This window comes from Amphiura filiformis, unplaced genomic scaffold (assembly GCF_039555335.1).
Source record: "Amphiura filiformis unplaced genomic scaffold, Afil_fr2py scaffold_127, whole genome shotgun sequence".
Classification (NCBI taxonomy): domain Eukaryota; kingdom Metazoa; phylum Echinodermata; class Ophiuroidea; order Amphilepidida; family Amphiuridae; genus Amphiura; species Amphiura filiformis.
The window spans coordinates 53,280-72,206 of NW_027305591.1; the positions used below are offsets into that span (position 1 = coordinate 53,280).

The 18,927-nt window shown below is 36.6% G+C and overlaps 1 protein-coding gene across 1 annotated transcript in view; it reads left to right on the forward strand.

Annotated features, from left to right (window-relative positions):
• Positions 1-735: 735 nt before the first annotated feature.
• The window catches only part of LOC140145073 (uncharacterized), a 49,192-nt gene continuing 31,000 nt past the window's right edge, over positions 736-18,927 (forward strand). The window contains exon 1 of the mRNA XM_072166859.1: positions 736-907. Coding sequence (XP_072022960.1) covers positions 847-907 — 61 coding nt within the window. The 5' untranslated portion in view covers positions 736-846. The remainder of the gene's footprint in view (positions 908-18,927) is intronic.

The following is an 18,927-nucleotide window of genomic DNA, read 5'->3' on the forward strand; positions in this document are numbered from 1 at the left end:
CGAAAGCGCCCAATTTGAACGATTTTGTTCTGTAATTTAGGGGTGCCCGTATCCAATCTTTGCATTGAGATTGTGTCTAGCCTAGTACGTTTGGCAAATAAAAAATATTCTTTTCTGCTTCCTGACATCATAAGCTTTCCATTGACATATAACTTTATTTTCAATGAGTTTCACCTTTATGCAAAGTTACTATTAATTCTTATTGTATCTGGTTTATATGACCACGCTGGATATTTATACTTAATTTATTTGTGTTGTGCATTTCCTAAATTAGTATTGTTTTCTGTTATTTTTCATGTATTTAGGTTAATTCATATCAAGATAATTACAGCTTAATGTTACTTTGGGCGGAAAATGCCGGGGAATACCAACATTGCTGCAGAGATGCCACTTAGCATACTTATGCCCACTCAAACAAAAAGCTTGAAACTTTGTGAAAAAAGAAAAAAAAAGCCTGACATAATGTGTAAATTAAAAAGTCCAAAAATGGGCTGAAGATCATTAAAAGTGCAGAAATTTTAACTTTATAAAAGAAGGAATCCAGGCAAAAGAAGGAAACGTGGCATCTCTGATACTGGAAATTCCTGGGATAATTGGATATACTTGTAAGCATTGAAATTACGGTACCGTCATGGTTACATAAAACAGAATGTTCGTGATCTTTCAACAATACCCACCTCATTGTAGAACTAGTATTCAAAACCGCTTTTCCTTTCTTTTTTTATATTTTTTCATGTTAACCACCAGGCGATATATGCATACGACATTATATCATTTGAAAGCGTGATAGCAGCTACATTGATTGAAATACAACCTCTCACCAGTTCAAATGACATAGATATTCACATGAGATTTGAAATATTGACTTGTGAAGACGCTGAAGGCACTTTAACATTACCAACTTTTGGTAAGTTGAATGTATTATTAGATAATCCTTTATACTGTGGAATAATTCACGTATATCCTGTGCACAGGTATAACCCTATGCCTAACCATAACCCAAACCCTAATACAGGGTGTGCAGGGTAAACCAGATTACTGTTATCAGTTTCAGCTGCAGTGACAACTTACACATATTATCCTTGGTATGTTGTTACCGGAGGTATATGTGTTCATTTTATTTGCTTATACCCACCAGTGCTGCAGCAGAGAGGTATTTATTTTCAAACCCACCAAAATAGTAGAGAGGCCACTTTCTGGACAAAGGTGTCAGCCGGGTTAGAATTAATTGTTAGAGTCTCCTCTATCTGTTTAATCCGGCTGGAATTTCAAAAAAGTGACGCGAACAGAGATATTTTTGTTTAAAATGTGTTTTTGTGACTTTCTTCCAATTGTTACCCAAAAATATCAAATCTAAAAAGTAGCCATAACTTCAAAAGAAAGTTGACTGCAACCTTAATTTTTGCTCTGAGTAATTGGGGGCATATGAATATCTTATATCTGTGAACAAAAATATTCCATCATACCATATTGAGGCGAAATTGGGGTTAAAACGTGCTTTTTCATGATTTTATCATTTTTTACACATTTTTGATTTTGCATATACTAATGACTTATGTACAACTCTATGGAGAATGCAAACCTAACTGATGTGTTGAAGCCATCGAGACCCCAAGCCAATATCTCTCAGAAATGTTGTCCAAGGACATATTTTCAACATACCTGAAATTGATGGGGGTCAAAATGTCTGACATTGGTTTTCAGGGGGGTCAAAATGTACAAAAAATGTACAATTGGGGTTTTGCATGGGTAATATCTCAGCTAAAAGTATTCTAATAGGCTCAATATTGGATAAGAGTTTGTCCTACCAAAGGGCTCTGACTGGCCAAAAAATGGACAATAAAATTTTTTTTACTTTTGGAGTTCTGACCCCCCAAAGTTGGTCCTGGATGGACGAAGTTGCATTTTGAGGGCCCTATATCTTTTAAATTCTACACAAATAATTCCCCAGGTTACATACTTTTCATAGTTGTAAAGGGTTTCATTTATACATTTATGGACCTCCAAACGTCAACTTTCGCGTTGCGAAACATTTTTTACCCTGACCCCCCCCTAAATTTCAAATTGATGCCACAGGAAAACGAAATGGAGTATGAAGCTCAAATTTTCGGGATTTTGCTTTCTCATCAATATCTACCATCACACAGAAAAAGAAAAAAATTGAAGAGGTGCTGCGGTGCACATCCCTGGAGTTGACATGGAATGGGTCACGTATCTTGAAATTAACGCAAATATCTAGTCACGCTGCTTTTAGAATTTTTACCTGATCGTCGGCTTTTGCAGGCAACAGAATGCAGATTGGCTCACGATATATGTCGTATTCCTCTATGTGGTTCACTTATTGATAAAATGAGTTTGTATTCCTTGTAACAACACACACATTGCCGTCTGGTAACCGGGTCTGGTACTGATTTTGGGACTGCCATAGACTTCAGGGCCGTATCAAATCTCATAAAAACCACACGACTGACGACTATGTGTTTATGTTTCCCGCACGAAAGCTTGTGTCTACATCTATTACTATACTACTTTGGAAACGTTGACCTTTGACCATTCTTTGTATAACGCGGCGCCCTGATATGACCTTGATATGTTCGCTTGATTGGGTACGTTATAGCATCCATTTCATTACGGTTGTTAGGACTTGGTCAGTAGATAATACTATATAGGGATACAATAGTTTAACATGGTGTGTGAGCATGGTGAAAGACTCATTATTGATTAGGCGCGGACATATTAAAGGTACAGGTCCTTTGCGCGTATAGCAGAAAATTATAATAGAATGTGTGAATAGAATGTTTGGAATTTTGCAACTAAAATACTAACTGCATTCTGCATTATGTATTTATTTATTTATTTAGGCCTATGCCTATTTATTTATTTACTGACTTATTTATTGATTTTATTTATTTGGTATATTAGTTAGTAGGCCTAGTTAGTAATATTCCATGATAGGCCTACGTCGGTTTATTATTGATTGTTGATAACTTGACAACTTGATTGATTGATCGATTGATTGTCATTTCACATTATATTCCTAGTTTATAGGCCAATTTGAATAGCATCGTATATTAGATAAATAGACCTATCAGTATTGATTTATTCTATTCAGCAATATCAAGGATTACTATCAAACTTCTCATAGCTAATTGTCAGTTGGCTCAGTGGTAACGCAGTAGGTTTTACAACACACAGGTCCCGGGTTCGATTCCCACCTCTGCCTATTTTTTGCAAGGCTGAGAAAAAAATTAAATTTCTGGACTGCAAACTTATTTGGCGCGCGATCTGAGCTGGTCCTTTTCTGGTGGCTGTGTCTGTGTCTTATGGTGTTAAAATGTATCTAAACACTCTGGTATTTTTATTTTACCTGGGTGTTATATTTGAAATGTGATGTGGAATTAGATATTTGGGTTAAAAATGCAGTTTTTTTGTGGGTTGTTTTTTACCTTTTTTTTAACCAAAAATGTCGATTATTAAAACAGCTATAACATTGAAGTAAATAAAGTATAAACTTCATATTTGATGTGGAGAATACATGTCACGTGTATATTCAATATTTTTTTAACCAAAAAATTGCATTTGTATATGTTGACAAAATATTGGCGAGAAAATGCATTATTCGGTGATTTTGTTTAATTTTGACCAAAGTTTAAGATATTTGAAATAAAAAATATACCAATGTACGAGGGGGTATCAAAAATTTTTAGAAATATCCCAGAAGTGAAAGAGTTATATCAATGAAATTTTGTCAGTGCAATCACTGGTCCTTATGTACACTATGGTGCAAAAATAGTCTCATAAGTACTCTTTTTTTACAAGAGCTAGATGTCACTACCTGCCTATGTAACCGCATAACCAGCAAAATGGAGAAAATTGAGGCATGCAGCATGATTAAGTTCCATTTTAAGGGTTACAGTGCCCAGAAAATCTGTGATGAAATAACAATTCCTTTTTCAAAAAGCGACAGTGGCATATCACAATCACCACCGAAGATAACTTTCATTTCATCATCAATTTTCTAGGCACTGCAACCCTTCAAAAGCAGGAACTTAATAATGCTGCTTGCCTCAATTTTTTCAATCTTGCAGTTTATGCACAGTAACTGGGGCAGCAGGTTATTGGCATCTAGTGCCACCTGTAAAAAAAGTAAACATACCTATGAGACCATTTGTGACGTGTCATGTCAAAAGGAGACACTTTTGGGCAGGATCCTAAATGGAGAAATAGCCAAAAATCTTCCCGGTGGTGATTTTTTCACAATTTGGGTTTGTTGCGAATTTGTGATGTAATTAATGTTCAAAATATTGTCTGATAGTTTCAGACCGGAATATAACTGGCATGGTGTATTTTTTGAGACATTTTTCAAGGTAATTCCTACTCTCAACATTGTCAATAATATCTTTAAAGGCCGATATCTCAATTTCCAATTTTATAACACCATAACTTACGAACTCAATATCTTCGCTTAGAAATGTCCAATTTCATTGGGGAAAATGGCGTTGTGGAGCAAAATATCTCTATATTTAAGATATGTTAAAATCTCAAATGCCCAAAAGTGTCTCCTTTTGACATGACGCGTCACATTTTTGGACCATAATGTACATAAGGACCAGTGATTGCACTGACAAAATTTCATTAATATAGCTTTTTCACTTCTGGACGATTTCTAGAACTTTTTGATACCCCCTCGTATTTATATGAATATGAACATTAAAAAAGTGAATCATGTCAACTTTTCCTAATATCAAATGTTTTTGACCTATGACCTCCTGAAAATCAAAAGTCAGTATAAAATGCTTGTTTCTTGCCCACAAATGGCAATTTTTAGCTAAAAATACTCATTTTGTCAAATTTTTGTTGTTTATTTACTATAAAAAAGGTTTTATTGCAACTAATATTATTTATATGAACTAGCACCACAATTTCAGGATAGTTGCAGAAGTCACAGGCTGGTCAGTTGATCTTTAGTCCAAGATTCGAGTTACTACGAAAGACATTGATTAAATTTTAGAAGCTCGTTTTGGGGGGGGGACATTATGGAGAATCTTGCATGACAAAAAACTGTGTTGTTATATTATCGATATCGTGATTACAGAACGTTAATTTAGACATCTAACTACCTACATTATATCTCAACTTTCTGTCACTCGCTATCCCATATCATTTTCACTCAAAATGGAATCTATTACAAAAAAAACGATGTTTTTCGCCATCGATGCGTCAGAAATTCCAGAGCCGACATGCTTTTTTTATTCTAAGAGCCATTATGCAGACGCGATTGTTATCAACCTATTGCTTCAAATTAGAATTATATAGCCGTTTTGAGATCAAGGAATTGTGTAAGTTAATGCGTAGTCGAATGGATAGGGCGCTGGACTATTAATCTCCTTTATGAATCAAGAGTCCCCTTGTGGTTAAGTTTTTTTCTTTTCTCATTTTTCTTCCCCTTTTTTCCTTTCTGATTTGTTTTCTTTATTTTATTTATCTTTCTTCCGTTCTCTCTTTCTTTAAGTTCACTGACGCTGGCAAAGAACATGGCAAAGAACATGGTTTTTAGGTACAAATTCTTGGGAGCAGAAACCACCAAATTGGTGTTTTATAACCTTTGACATGTTTCTGTGGCGAGTGACATGGTCTTTCAATTCACGCCGAGTGTCCTTGACAGGTTTGACTATACTTCAGTGGTCATAAAAGAATTCAAAATTGTCTGCAACTGCTCCTCGGAAGAATTCAGTCAGGGAACTTCGATCTCCGGAAATTGCGATTGAAAAAGGTCACGATTCACACAAGTCGGACCTCATCTCCACGATTTGAATTGACATAGGTCAGTTTATTTCCCGGCATGCTTAGTAGGCACATCGGTCTTACCATAGACCCTGGAAAATATTTAATAAATATTTGCTCCACAATTTATCAATATATGTATGATGAAATATTAAAACATCGTATAAGAACTATTCTATAGTAAATCAGTAACTTATAGCAAGTAACTGATGAGGCATTAAATATGCAGGATATCTATCACACCACTCCACGCCATACGTCAATTCTCCCAGTCACATTTCCCCAATATGAAATTTGAAAAAAGTAAAATTAAATGTGGCAGCGGCGCACCGCTTTGGATACTCTATGAGCCTAGCGCCTTAGACCGCTCGGCCACTTGTCTTGTTGTTGTTATACATTTGAAACTTATTTGAACATATAATCGCAACTTCAACATAGGCCTACCACGTGACAAGCAAAGGCAGAAAACGTACCATATTTTGGAATTGTATTTGCCTAAAAACATTAATGTGTATTAATAGCGCTCAATTGTTGATAACTGCGTGTTCTACATACAGAAATCTGACAATAAACATGATAAATGGGCAGCTATTCATGCACAATACATTATCGATTTGAACTCGCTGGGCCGCACCGGCTGTAGGTGCTATAGACCTTTTTCCCTCTTTCCCATCATGCACTATTCCAGGGGGTATGAGTGTCGCAAAATACATCATCTCCCCGGGGAGTACAGAGTTATGTTCATTACAGTCTGGAATACGGACATTTCGACTGGTGCCTTCATCACAAAAAAGGAATCCCCGATAATGATGATAATGGCGCCACGATCACTGATACCTTTCGGGAGCAAAAAACAACATTTCTATGCCTTATGGACATGGTGTATTCACCCAAAAAAGTTTCCCGTTATTGAAACCTAACTTTGTATACATTTTATAGACCTAATGGTGAAAAACTGATGACGGGACACGCAGCGGTATTTTACCGGCGTCCGTTTCACTTTTTTTTCGGAGTTGAAAATAAAACGAACACAAAATCTCTTACACAGATGTTCTGCATCGCTCCGTAACTGCAGCACTCGTGTATTCAATAATAATTAGTAACATCGATGGTCTTTACGATAATCCGCATATATGGAATCAGTATGCCCATATTAAGACAAAATAATTGCAACGGCCTGGCAAAGACCATCGGATGCACACGATCTATGAGGTTGATGAACTACGTCATACCCCCCTGGAATAGTGCATTGTGGGATAGAGGGAAAAAGGTCTATAATACTCCTATATTATACCGGGTATATACATGTTGTTCAGTATAGAACCTGCCATTTTTCGTGCATACACGGTCTGGATGTTCGCAATTTATAGGATAATTACACGTAGGTCCCCCAAAGTTTCTTCCAGATATTAGAGATTAGATTCCCATAAAGACGAAACAGTAATCTTTAGTCGGGACTTACGTAAAATTTACATACAATTTTTACCATCAATTGAGTGTTAATTTTGACTAAACCACATAAATTTTAGCACGATTGGGTATCACGAATCGTTATATATGATGTGCAGTTAATATTCATATATTCTTTTATACATATATTATGCTTCAGTTTTAACACAAAAAAATATTTCATTGAAAACCCTCCCACTCGGCGATTTCAAAAAGGTAACCACGGTTCCCTAGAAGGTGCAATAAATTAGCATTAAAAATGTTCTTATTTTAGCAGCATTCTAGAAACTCTGGCGTACGGCGAGTACTGCTGTAGATATTAGAGACCTTGCGAAATGAAGTTTAAACCACAAACTTTAACGTCTAGAGGATTATAGAGGATAATGTATTCAAAACCACTCTGCCATTAAAGCCGCTTGAAGTTAAAGTTAACGCGAAAATCTATAGTGTGCCGTAAATTATGATGAAAATACGTCATAATTAAGAACAATAGTTTGGATATTTCCTCATAGACTACATAATTACCACTTATGTATTATCTAGTTAATAGACCAATTATTGGAAATCTAATTTGGTTTGGGTTAAAAACATGCCACATGTTGCTGAAAATTACTGATTGAATAGATCAAAATATTTTTTTTTTTAAACGTCACAGTTGGTATATGCTTTTGTGTGTGCTCATGACGTACACCAAATCAGCTTGCGGAACCAAGTTTTGGCTTCGACTTCAACGCCAAGGGGATTAAGTTCCCGTAAAATGGCCTGATTTTACGGGACCCAGCATTGTACTGAACTTCTGCGAATTGCAGCTACTGTGACCAGCTAACCGCGAAATATGGATATCCAACTAGTTTGCCCCCGAAGCTTCAAAAAACCACTCATCGCGAAATATGGATATCCAACTAGATCGCCTCGCATGGCTACAAAGAACCACAACTAAGAAAACAAACAAGTAACCTAAAGATGACTTCGTATGGGTCTTTAGAAACTTGCATAAATGGGACCAAGTTTTAAAAAGGGTGAAAAGCCACACAGGAAAGATTTTTTAAACTTGGCCCCTTTTTACGTTTTGAAACGTTTTTGGTAGATAATAGATTGCATACAATACCGCTTTTTTCAAAGAGACTAATCTTACAGGTTCAAGTGATTAGCATTTCTTTGACATCTATGGTTCAATGCATCGGTACCGCATGAACGTTGTAGTGTGGGGCGATATAGCCAAAATTGTATTCATCTATTGCTATTGTAGTTAATCCGATTAACTACGTCACTTCTACGGCGTATAGGCAGACTATGGTACATGTCATAGACGTGACTTTTTACTTCCGGAAATGGCCGTTGGTCGCACGGAGCTATCATATTCGTGGAGGCGCAAAAGATTACATAACGCATTATAACTTCGTGCCGATTTCAATTTCCGCCAAGCTATTCATCGAGAGGTAACCTTTGTTTAAGACAAAAGAGTTCCGCCATTAAATCGGTAACTAACCTGACAGCGTATTAACGCTTTACCAGGCAGGCTACTGTCAATAAGTGATCAAAAGAATGTCATGTGAAAGCGCCCACTTGAGTGAGAGGTACCTATTGTGTTCATTCAACCCAAGGGTGTGACTGAGTGTTCGCCAGCACACAAAATCACACTCTACCGTCGAAATACAATTATGTACCACCCACCTTTATTTAGGCGCCTCATTTAAATCAATTCAATAGAGTTGCTGATCGATACCCGTAACACCGTGCCATGGCTGCTATGTATAGGTCTATCTGTGTTACTTTCTATAATTAACTCCTTTGAGGCAATTGAGGTAGTGAAGGAGGGTAGAGGGTGAAAAGAGGAGAAACAGATAGGTGATCGAGATTGTAGGGCGGGGTAAAGACAAAAAGAAAAAGAAAGGAAGAGGGGGAGAAGGAGTGAGAGAGAGGGAGAAGGAGAGCGATGGAGTGACAGGTCCCTAAAGTGCATAGGCGTATAGATCCGGGGGGCTTAATCCCCCCCCCAATATTTTGCGAGGGGGATGGTCCATACAAGCCCCCCCCATGTTGACGCCTGTGTATGGGTTTCTGTCGAAATCAACCTCATATTTGACCATATTAGGCACAAAAATGCTAATTTTTTAGTGCTTCGCGCGAATATATTCCACTTTTGTCCCATATTTCACTAGTTTAGTTTCAATAGGCCTATGGTAAAATTTTTCGCGCGCATTTGTACCATAAGGTACACCTACTGGATTCACTATACCGGGTAGGCCTAAAAAAATCCCACCCCATGTCAAAAAGAAATCAACGCCACTGCTAAAGTGTAGGCATAAGAAAGAATAAGTGCAGAGAAAGGAAAAGAAAGGGATGAATAAAAAGAAAACTAAGCACTAGCCAGCCATTCAATGATGCCAAAACCTTTATGCGTTATGTAATTAAAACACCCAGTCAGATGTATTTCACACCTGCCAAACACAAGTCACCCAATTTCGATAACTGGACGTTGAATGTACACTCTCATGAATATTGATTGGCAACATTGTCCAATATGTCAGCGCTCAAATCGGACACAATAGAACAATAGACCCTTCAGTGCGTTGGTTGGTCGGACCGCATCTCTTCTGAAATAGTGACCTACAATGCTGGCCATAAGTGTTGGGACGGTTTGATAGGGTAATGTAAATAAGCCCCCCTCTCCCCCCGATCAATGTTGAATCCGACTTTTTTGGTCACACAAGCCTTGTGGCACCCAACATTGTTTGGTGGGGGAGGGGGAGGGTTGGGGTGTTAGGAAAGGGTTTAGGCTTGACACCAAAGAAACCTCCACTTTATCACGTTAATAATAACGGAAATAAGGTCATAATATAGTGTACGTTTTCCATAAGTGTCCCAACACATTTTGGCCATGGTTGTATTTGAAAAGTTGAAAAAAAAAATCATCTAATTTCAGTTTTTTGCTTATAACTCAAAAAGTAAATATGATATTGACACCAAATTTAGAGCAGTTAGAGATCTTATCATTTGGCTTAACCAAAAATTTTTGGATGGCTATATTTCACATTTAGGGACTGGTCACTTAAAATGTCTTAAAGCGATATTTTGGCCCTGTCTAAGTTCACTATTCGTCACTTTAACTGTCAAAAACTTGGGTTTAAAAATGGAAAATTATTGTTTCCACCAATTAAAATGTTACATTACAGGTATAGAAAAAAATAAAAGTTATCACAACATCTCGTGATCAAAAAACAAATAAAGGAATCGAACCCATGCATACCTGTTTTCCCAATTTACCGCAGTCTACCTCAAATGAAGCAACGGAGTAAATCAACTTGTTAGCATTAATTTCGATTACATACAATAATGGATGAAAAAGTACTGTGTGTTAGCTCAGTTGATACTCTGCTTTTATTTGTGATATTATTTATGAAAATAAGAATCCTACATATTTTCATTTCAACAGAAAAGTGAGAAATTGGTAATTTTAATAAGAAAGCAAAAAAAAAAAAAAAAAAAAAGCAATTTTTTTAATCGTTAGGAATCGAACTCAGACTTTTTGAGCATAACACAGACGCCTTATCAACTGAGCTAATAGTTTCAAGTAACATATTAGTGAAGTATTTTGGGGCATAAAAGCTATTGCGAAGTTAATAAAAGTGTTTAAACTAACCCGCTACTTTTAGGACATGAAAATTGTCTTATTGGCTATAGAAGAACGGTATTCAAGGCCTTTTTGAAGAAAATATATTCTAAAAGTGTAAGAAAGTCTGAAACCCACGGTATGCACTCGTAAAAAAGATGGTAGTGATTCTCTTTTATTATAGCCTGCATACCGTGACCCGAAATCACCTTCCGTGTACAAATGTCAATGATGAATCGAATTATTGAACGGTTCACTGAGGCATTGTATTATCTAAATGACCTATGCCGTGCATTTGGGTTTCAGCTTTGCGCATAATGGTATACGCGAGTTATAAATATGTTTAATAAGGAAATATAATTATTAGGTCTTCATGATGCTGAAGCTGATGATGATGATGATGAAGATGAAGATGATGATGATGATGATGATGATGATAATGATGATGATGATGATGGTGATCATCATCATCATCATCATCATCATCATCATCATCATCATCATCATAATCATCATCATTGATCCAAAAGGTGTGCCTATATATGCCTGTAATAGACTAGTCAAATTTCTTGGAAAGGGGCATAAGCCATCAAGGCGCATTTTTTGTTTAAAGTGGTATCTATGACCTTTAAGTCAGTTTGGGTATGCTAAGTTCATGAATCACGGATACCAAAAATAATTTATATTCGTTGACCTGCTAATTTGCATCAAACAAATTGACTACCAAAGTTATCAGAGTTTTAAATACTAATTTGATGATTTTGGCGGTTATTTTTTTTTTCAAATTATAATGTCAAAACATTATAATTGTTTATGGTATCCACGTTTGTTGGATTCAGCCTACCCCAAATGACTTTAAAAACATAGAGACCGTTTTTAACTTTAAAAAACGCACCTAAGACTTCTATTACTCAGCAGAAAGTCGACTAGTCTAATAGGATATGAAGGTGAATAGTCAATGATGTTTGCTATCTTCTGAAGATGATGAAATTCTGATTTAGAAATTATGTGTAATATTATGATAATTACTTTTTTATGTGCTATGTTGTTTTTTATACGCAAGTTTCTTTGAAAGCGCTTTAATAAATTTCAGTCATAAAATGTAATTTAGACCCACTCCTGCCGACTATGATTATATTTACACGATTTACTCGTTGCAAATACCACATACGTTTTTGATGCAAACGATGAAAATGATTAAAGTTTGTTTGTTTTTTGTCTAAAATTAGCTTTTTTTTTTATTTAAGTTTTTTTTTCCAAAATCACTCTTTTAAAAGACTTCAATCAATTCCTGTCAACAAATATCATGTATTTCTGGCGATTAAATCACTACTCTTTCAAAATAAAACATCATTTTAAGCAAAATATGTAGTTCGCATAGGCTAATAATGTTCAGAACGCACTGTAAAATACATGATATTGCGTATAAAATGTGACCGTATCCCTAAATCACGTGAGGAAAATGCAATATTTTTTATATAAGTGAAAAGATAAATAGTTTCTCTGTTTTCATGTAAAATTTGATGAAAATCTAAGCTATGGTTGAGGAGATATGGGCCAAAACACACATTTTAAAATTTGATTTTTTGTACCTTAGAGACAATGCTGGCCATAAGTGTTGGGACGGTTTGATAGGGTAATGTAAATAAGCCCCCACTCCCCCGATCAATGTTGAATCCGACTTTTTGGTCACACAAGCCTTGTGGCACCCAACATTGATTGGTGGGGAAGGGGAGGGTTGGGGTGTTAGGAAAGGGTTTAGGCTTGACACCAAAGAAACCTCCACTTTATCACGTTAATAATAACGGAAATAAGGTCATAATATAGTGTACGTTTTCCATAAGTGTCCCAACACATTTTGGCCATGGTTGTAGGTCCTGACATTTAACCCTATTCAGTCTCATCCCCCTGACTCAGTCCTCAAATGCTAGTCATATAACGACCAAAAAAATAAATGACTGATGGGTTCAGAAGCTCGGGCCGCACATCCCCGTCGAAAAATAATCCAAGTCCCCCCCGACCCTATCTCACATCCGTCTTTTTCGCATTCGACCTGTGCTAGAAATCTTTCAGGTTTATAAATAGCGCCATGTGCGGTATACTTTGGTAACTTCTAGAGGGTTTCAATTCATATTTATAATTCGCTTATGACGACTGGGAGGAGATGAGATTTCAACCTGGGCTAAACCCTTCTGTTACCGTTGGGGAGTGCAATACGTGATTGATTAAAATCAATAACTCGCAGCTTGCCGATTGATTGTAGATCACTATAAATCGGAGGAGCCTTTTGTAAGCTATTTGACCCCGATCTTATTGTTAGAATACAATAGCTACCTTCTAATTACGTTTCCATATCAGGCCAAAAGGATGTATGCTTTGCGTCAGATGTATGTACTGTACTTCTTTTGTCGTGGTACGAAATTCGAGACCTAAAGTCCCGAAGCTTTATTCTAAAAATTACAGATAAAACGCATTTTTCTTTTGGATTTTTGAGACAAGAACTATTTTGTGTGCAAAATAACACAGATAGATTTTCTTTTGAGACTTGAAATTCCTTGTAAATCGTCAGTTTTACCGAGGTTTCTTGTAAGTTTTTGTTTCCATGAAAGTGGTCAAGAAAAAGTTTTAAAATATCACATTTTTGGCCGGCAAATTAAAATTTTATTCAGGCTATCTTGCAGCTTCGACTTTAAAGTAAAGATATATATGGAACATTTCATATTTCCTTGAGGTGTTCTCTGAATGTTTATGTCAGAAAGATCATGGTTCAATACAAAATATTCACCAAAAATAGTAACTTGCCAACTTGATATAATTTATTTTAAAGACGGTCCCTGCATGCATGCATACATGGCAGGCATGGTACAATATTAGGGACGCACCATTTGATATCAAGGTGGGGGGGCTGAGTCGTGACAATCTTTAGTAGGCCTACATCGGTGAAGCAATTTTTAGGCACATTCTCCGATAAAGTGTTCAAAAAGCCAAATTTGTGTCGCCCATAGTTTCAAGTCGTATTCAGACTTGTTTCGTCAGAAAGAAATGCCTTTTTTAAATATAACTAATACTTAGGAGTTGCTTTCTAAAATGTGTGGGGCTAGAGGTTCTAACATGCCTAGAAAGTATAAAACAATAAAGCTGATTATGCATATCCATTGTTTTCCTCCATGTCGCCAGCCAAGGTGCGTTCCGTATAATGTGTCCCTGTTCGCTATACATGCGCGCATAATAATGGATTATAGGTACTTTTCATTAGCTGGTATCATGCCCTAATTATAAAGTATAAAACATCACAACGCAGGTTATTAAATTTTTCCAACAGGTCTTTGAGACTATGTCGCCAATATTGTTCACAGATACGTTACCATATTTCTAATGGATAGCAATCTGTCAAAATAACTAGCTATATGAATGTTCTCATATGTGATGGATCAAGCAGGCTCCATAGTTATATTATATATGTAGTACATAACACAATGGTTTCAAAGTAAAAAAAATCAGGTCTATTAATGGCCGAAAATCATGACGTTACGTTCATGTCGTCACAGATACGTTACCTAAATTCTACTCCCTCGGAAAAACGCTGTGATAAATGAAGCCAAATACCATACCAGACTTTAGTACTTTGGGTGATGACTGATCAAGTATGAGTATTAAGTCGGTAAGTTTTTACACTTGCACGATTAAGATTAAGTGTGAAAAGGCTTCACAGATACGTTACCACTGATACGTTACCACCAATGCGTACAAGTAATATTGCTCAAAAATTAAGTATTGTTGAAAAATCACCCATGCATTGTTTTGTGCTCTGAAACTATTAAAGTTTACGATTCTGAATGATTTTCATGAATTCTTCGTGGTTGGAATTTTGCAATTTGCGAGACCAAACTTGGACGCTTTATCGGAGAATGGGTCTTTAGCGCCTCGATGAAGCAAACAGTTTACATTTTGTAGCACCTAAATTTCGCGTAGCACGAAAAACGTTCTTCTTATGTTAAAATGAGTTCATATCAGGAGCGTAGTCAGCTTTCGTGATCAGAGGGGAAAAATAAAGGTTTTGGGGGAAAATACAAAAATACACGTAATCATCAATTTGAACCGGTATTATTAATGCGATATGTACATACACTGGGTTTTTTTTTAGCGAGACTGTAGGGCCTACATATAAACTGTTAAGTTTTCGAGCCTCCAAAAACCGGGCCAAAATGTTTTTATTGAGACAATGCGCATTTGGGGGGGCTCTGAGGTGAAGCAATTTTTTTTATCAGATGGCGTGACAATTTCTTTTCCAAAAAACTACCAAGCCCCCCCATCTTGATATCTAATGGTGCGTCCCTTATATAGGTTTATACATACAATACATGTAGTGTTGTATTTTGTTTATTCGACATCGAAGTGATTACATAACTTGGGTCACGGCCGGTCGTTGCATCAATCAAAGAAGTTTAGTCAGACTGATTCGGGGGGGGGGCACTCCCACTTTGGAGGTGACGCGTACTAGTATGTAGGGCTGTTAAGACCCCCCTTTTCAGCGTCGCTGTCACCCACAGACCCTATATTTTTTACGAGCACATGCTCTTTCACCCGAAGACACCCTAATCTGTCACCAAAAGAATGCCGCACCAGGATGAGGTGCAGGGGAGGGGGTGATGTGATGCAATACTTATCCCAGGGTGTTGAATTATAGGGGGAAGCTTTTTTGGCGGGACAAGGGGGGAGCCAACATTGGCACAGGTATAGGTATTTGCACCGTTTCGATATTGCGAATGTGATGTAGAAACATGTCAGGATAGGCCTAAATTCAAATGGTAGGCCTATAAAGGGGAATATTTTTGGCATGTCAAAATATTTTGATGTATAGGCCTAGCCATGATAATCTTTACCTATTAAAACCAAAAAGAAACTGTCTTTGGGTCACTATGTTTGAAAAAAATCGTTTTGATTAACAAAAGTTGTAGCTTCGGAAATACTAAAAAAATACCATTTTGCCGAATTAATCAAAGTAAATGAGATATTTCAATTTTTCTCTTGAAAACATTAGTCAAGTTACATAAAGTAGTGCAAAATATGGGTTCGAATTTGATTGCAAAGATGGTTTCTAGAAAAGGGGTAAATTTATTTTGTTGCAAAAGCCCTTACATCCACAAAAGGCACGATATAAACGAAATAATAAAATAAATAGTAAGTAAATAAAAAGTACTGAATTTACTAGTATTACTATCACCAAGTCAATAGTAGGCCTATATTGATAAAATGTCAGCAGTAGCCTAGGCACATCAACAATATTTGGTGGGTATGTTCCCCCGGAATGTTTAGGTGGTGGTTCTTTGGGAGATGCAGGCGTACCAGTAAAAGGGGCTCTTTTGGAGCTGCGAACAAATAAAATATGGGGACTTTTGGAGCTGCGAACAGTCAAAATCAAGGGTCTTTCTTGGCTTTTTGCTTGAAAATCCCAGAAATATGAGGAATGAACAATTTTGGGGTCTTTTAGAGCTAAATTTATCAAAATCAAGGGTTTTTCGGAGTTCTATTTTGGTCAAATATAGGGGGTCTTTCGGAGCTGCGAAATCCAAAAAGGGGGGTCTTTCCGGGGGAGCATACCCGTATGGTCATTTGTGTTATTAGTGCCCTTCCCCCCGTGAGTATAATGCATTTGCCACTTCCGAAATTTTTTACTGATAAGCATTTGCATATGAACCGCATAGTCAGAGGCAACGGTTCATTATTGATTGGAGATTCAGTAGGCTATAAAGAGACAAGTGCGGTAATAGCATTTCAAGTGTATGCGCTTACTTTCGTAATCAATAAGAGCTAATGAACAAAATTATTTCTGACAGAACTGCTAGCAGAGAGTTGATATTCTTGAGAGGGCACTCTATTCACGTGGTTTCTTTTCCAACGCTAAAAGATCACGAATTTTGGTGGTTTGCAAATGAAAAGTGTCCGCACTATCGATTGATTACGTAACTGTTATGAATAATTTATTAGGTTTTTCAATGCAATCGCCTCGACCCATTAATACATATTATCTGTATTATCAAAGTACTTGGAATAGCAATCCGGTGAGTTCACTGAACTACGCCCTAATACTGATGGAGTTTTAATGGCGTTTAATGGCGCTAATCCTCTCCATACACAGATGAACAAATACAATAGATGAAGGTCAACACGTATGACCTCCTATGTGACATGTTATATGTGATGTACAAAAACCTGAATATCATAAAGATCAGTATTCGTTTGTGCATATGAACTGCACATTTACGTTGCTAAATATTACTCATTATAATATAATGACAAATATTGGTATTATGACAATACGGTATATACATTGTATATAAAACGACTAATAGATCCTACTATCATGGCGTCAGGTCAATGTTCATCATACCCCGTATGTTTCTTAAAATTCATTCATATTTGAGACAAATTGCTGTGCCAATTTTATTGGTGCACAAGTAGATCCGTGGTTTTTTTTAATTTTCATTTCCTTTTAATGAAAGAATTAAGGTTTTCCACTGCACGGGGCCACAAGGGTGATACTAATTTTAATGCTATATTTTCAAAACGAATACGTGCTCCTGGTTGGCTCTATAGCGATTTCACAGAAAAGGTATTTCTAGTGCAATGCAGCGTCGGACTCTAGCTGAGAGCGTAGCCTAAGTCATTCCGGACTCCAAAAAGGGCTCTCCATACACAAATGAACAACCACAAGGAGGGTAGTCTCCTCCGTGACCAGCTTGATTTCGATGGAGCGGAACCAAATTGGCTGCGGAGGAGACGGGTCATTTTTCCATGCAAATTTTCCAGTGTCAGCCGCCTGCTGCTAGCACAGTAGTGTAAGCGCTCGACTGTGAAACCGGAGGTTGTGGGTTCGAACCCCGTCAGAATTTTAATTCAGATAATTTTCTTTTTCTTTCGTGAAGAAGAAATAGTAATTGAATCCGTCTTATAAAATTTAACATAGTATAGTAGAATCATGTAGGCCTATGTGTTATCAGATAAGATCTTCTGTAGATTACCATATCAAAAGAATTTCGAAGTTTTGTCAAGCAAGTTTCTAAGTGTGCCCCTAATCGTGGTTTGTATAGAATTGAGGCGATAGCTTTGTTTGATAATATCCAATGACAGAGCCGCTACGATTTTAAATTAAAAACAGGTCACCGCTTGAGGCGCTGCATTTAAGACGCAGCCTAAAAAGTTTATTACGGGACAAAATAGACGTGATCTACCATTCCACAAGAATTGGGATGGCACACTAGGTGCAACATAGGTTTTTATTGCAAAGACGAGTACAGGCAAGTAGTTGCAACACGTCTGTCTATCAATGGGTTTCGATATTGTTTAGAATAAATGCTTTTACTAGTTTCTTTAAAACCACAAAATTAGTAAAAAATAAATATATATAAATAAATAAAAATATTTATATAAAAAAATAAAAAAATAAATAAAATGAAATCCTAAAAGTAGAACGGTAGATTTGAAGATAGAAAAAAACAAAGAGCTTTTAAATAGAAATAGAGTCGCAATAGATTATATAATCTTTTGTTCGTTTGATGCCGATTAGAAGTTGCGACAGGCTATTCATAAAAGTGATACCATTGTTTCGAATAACATTACTCGGTGACTGCCGATAAAACGCCCAATAAAGACGTACGGACCGCGCCGGCCAGTTAAAGTACATGCCCTATCACACCACTCAACACCATACATAAATTCTCCCAGTCACATTTCCAAATATGAAATTAAAAAAAGTCAAATTTTAATTTTGTTCTTTTAAAGTTTGGCAGAGGCGGGGTTCGAACTCACTTATTTAAACATATAATCGCAACTTCAATATAGGCCTACCACGTGACAAGCAAAGACAGAAAACGTATTTTGGAATTTTATCTGCTTAAAACATTAATGTGTATTATAATATTCGTTCAGTTGGGGATGATTTGAAGTGACCGCCAATTATGACCATTTGATATTTAATACAGCTCAACTGATCGTACTTTTCCTACATTCGACCTTGCATGATTTTTGAGTTGACACAGTCATGAAAATAACTATAGATAGGCCTACTTGACAGTAGCCCA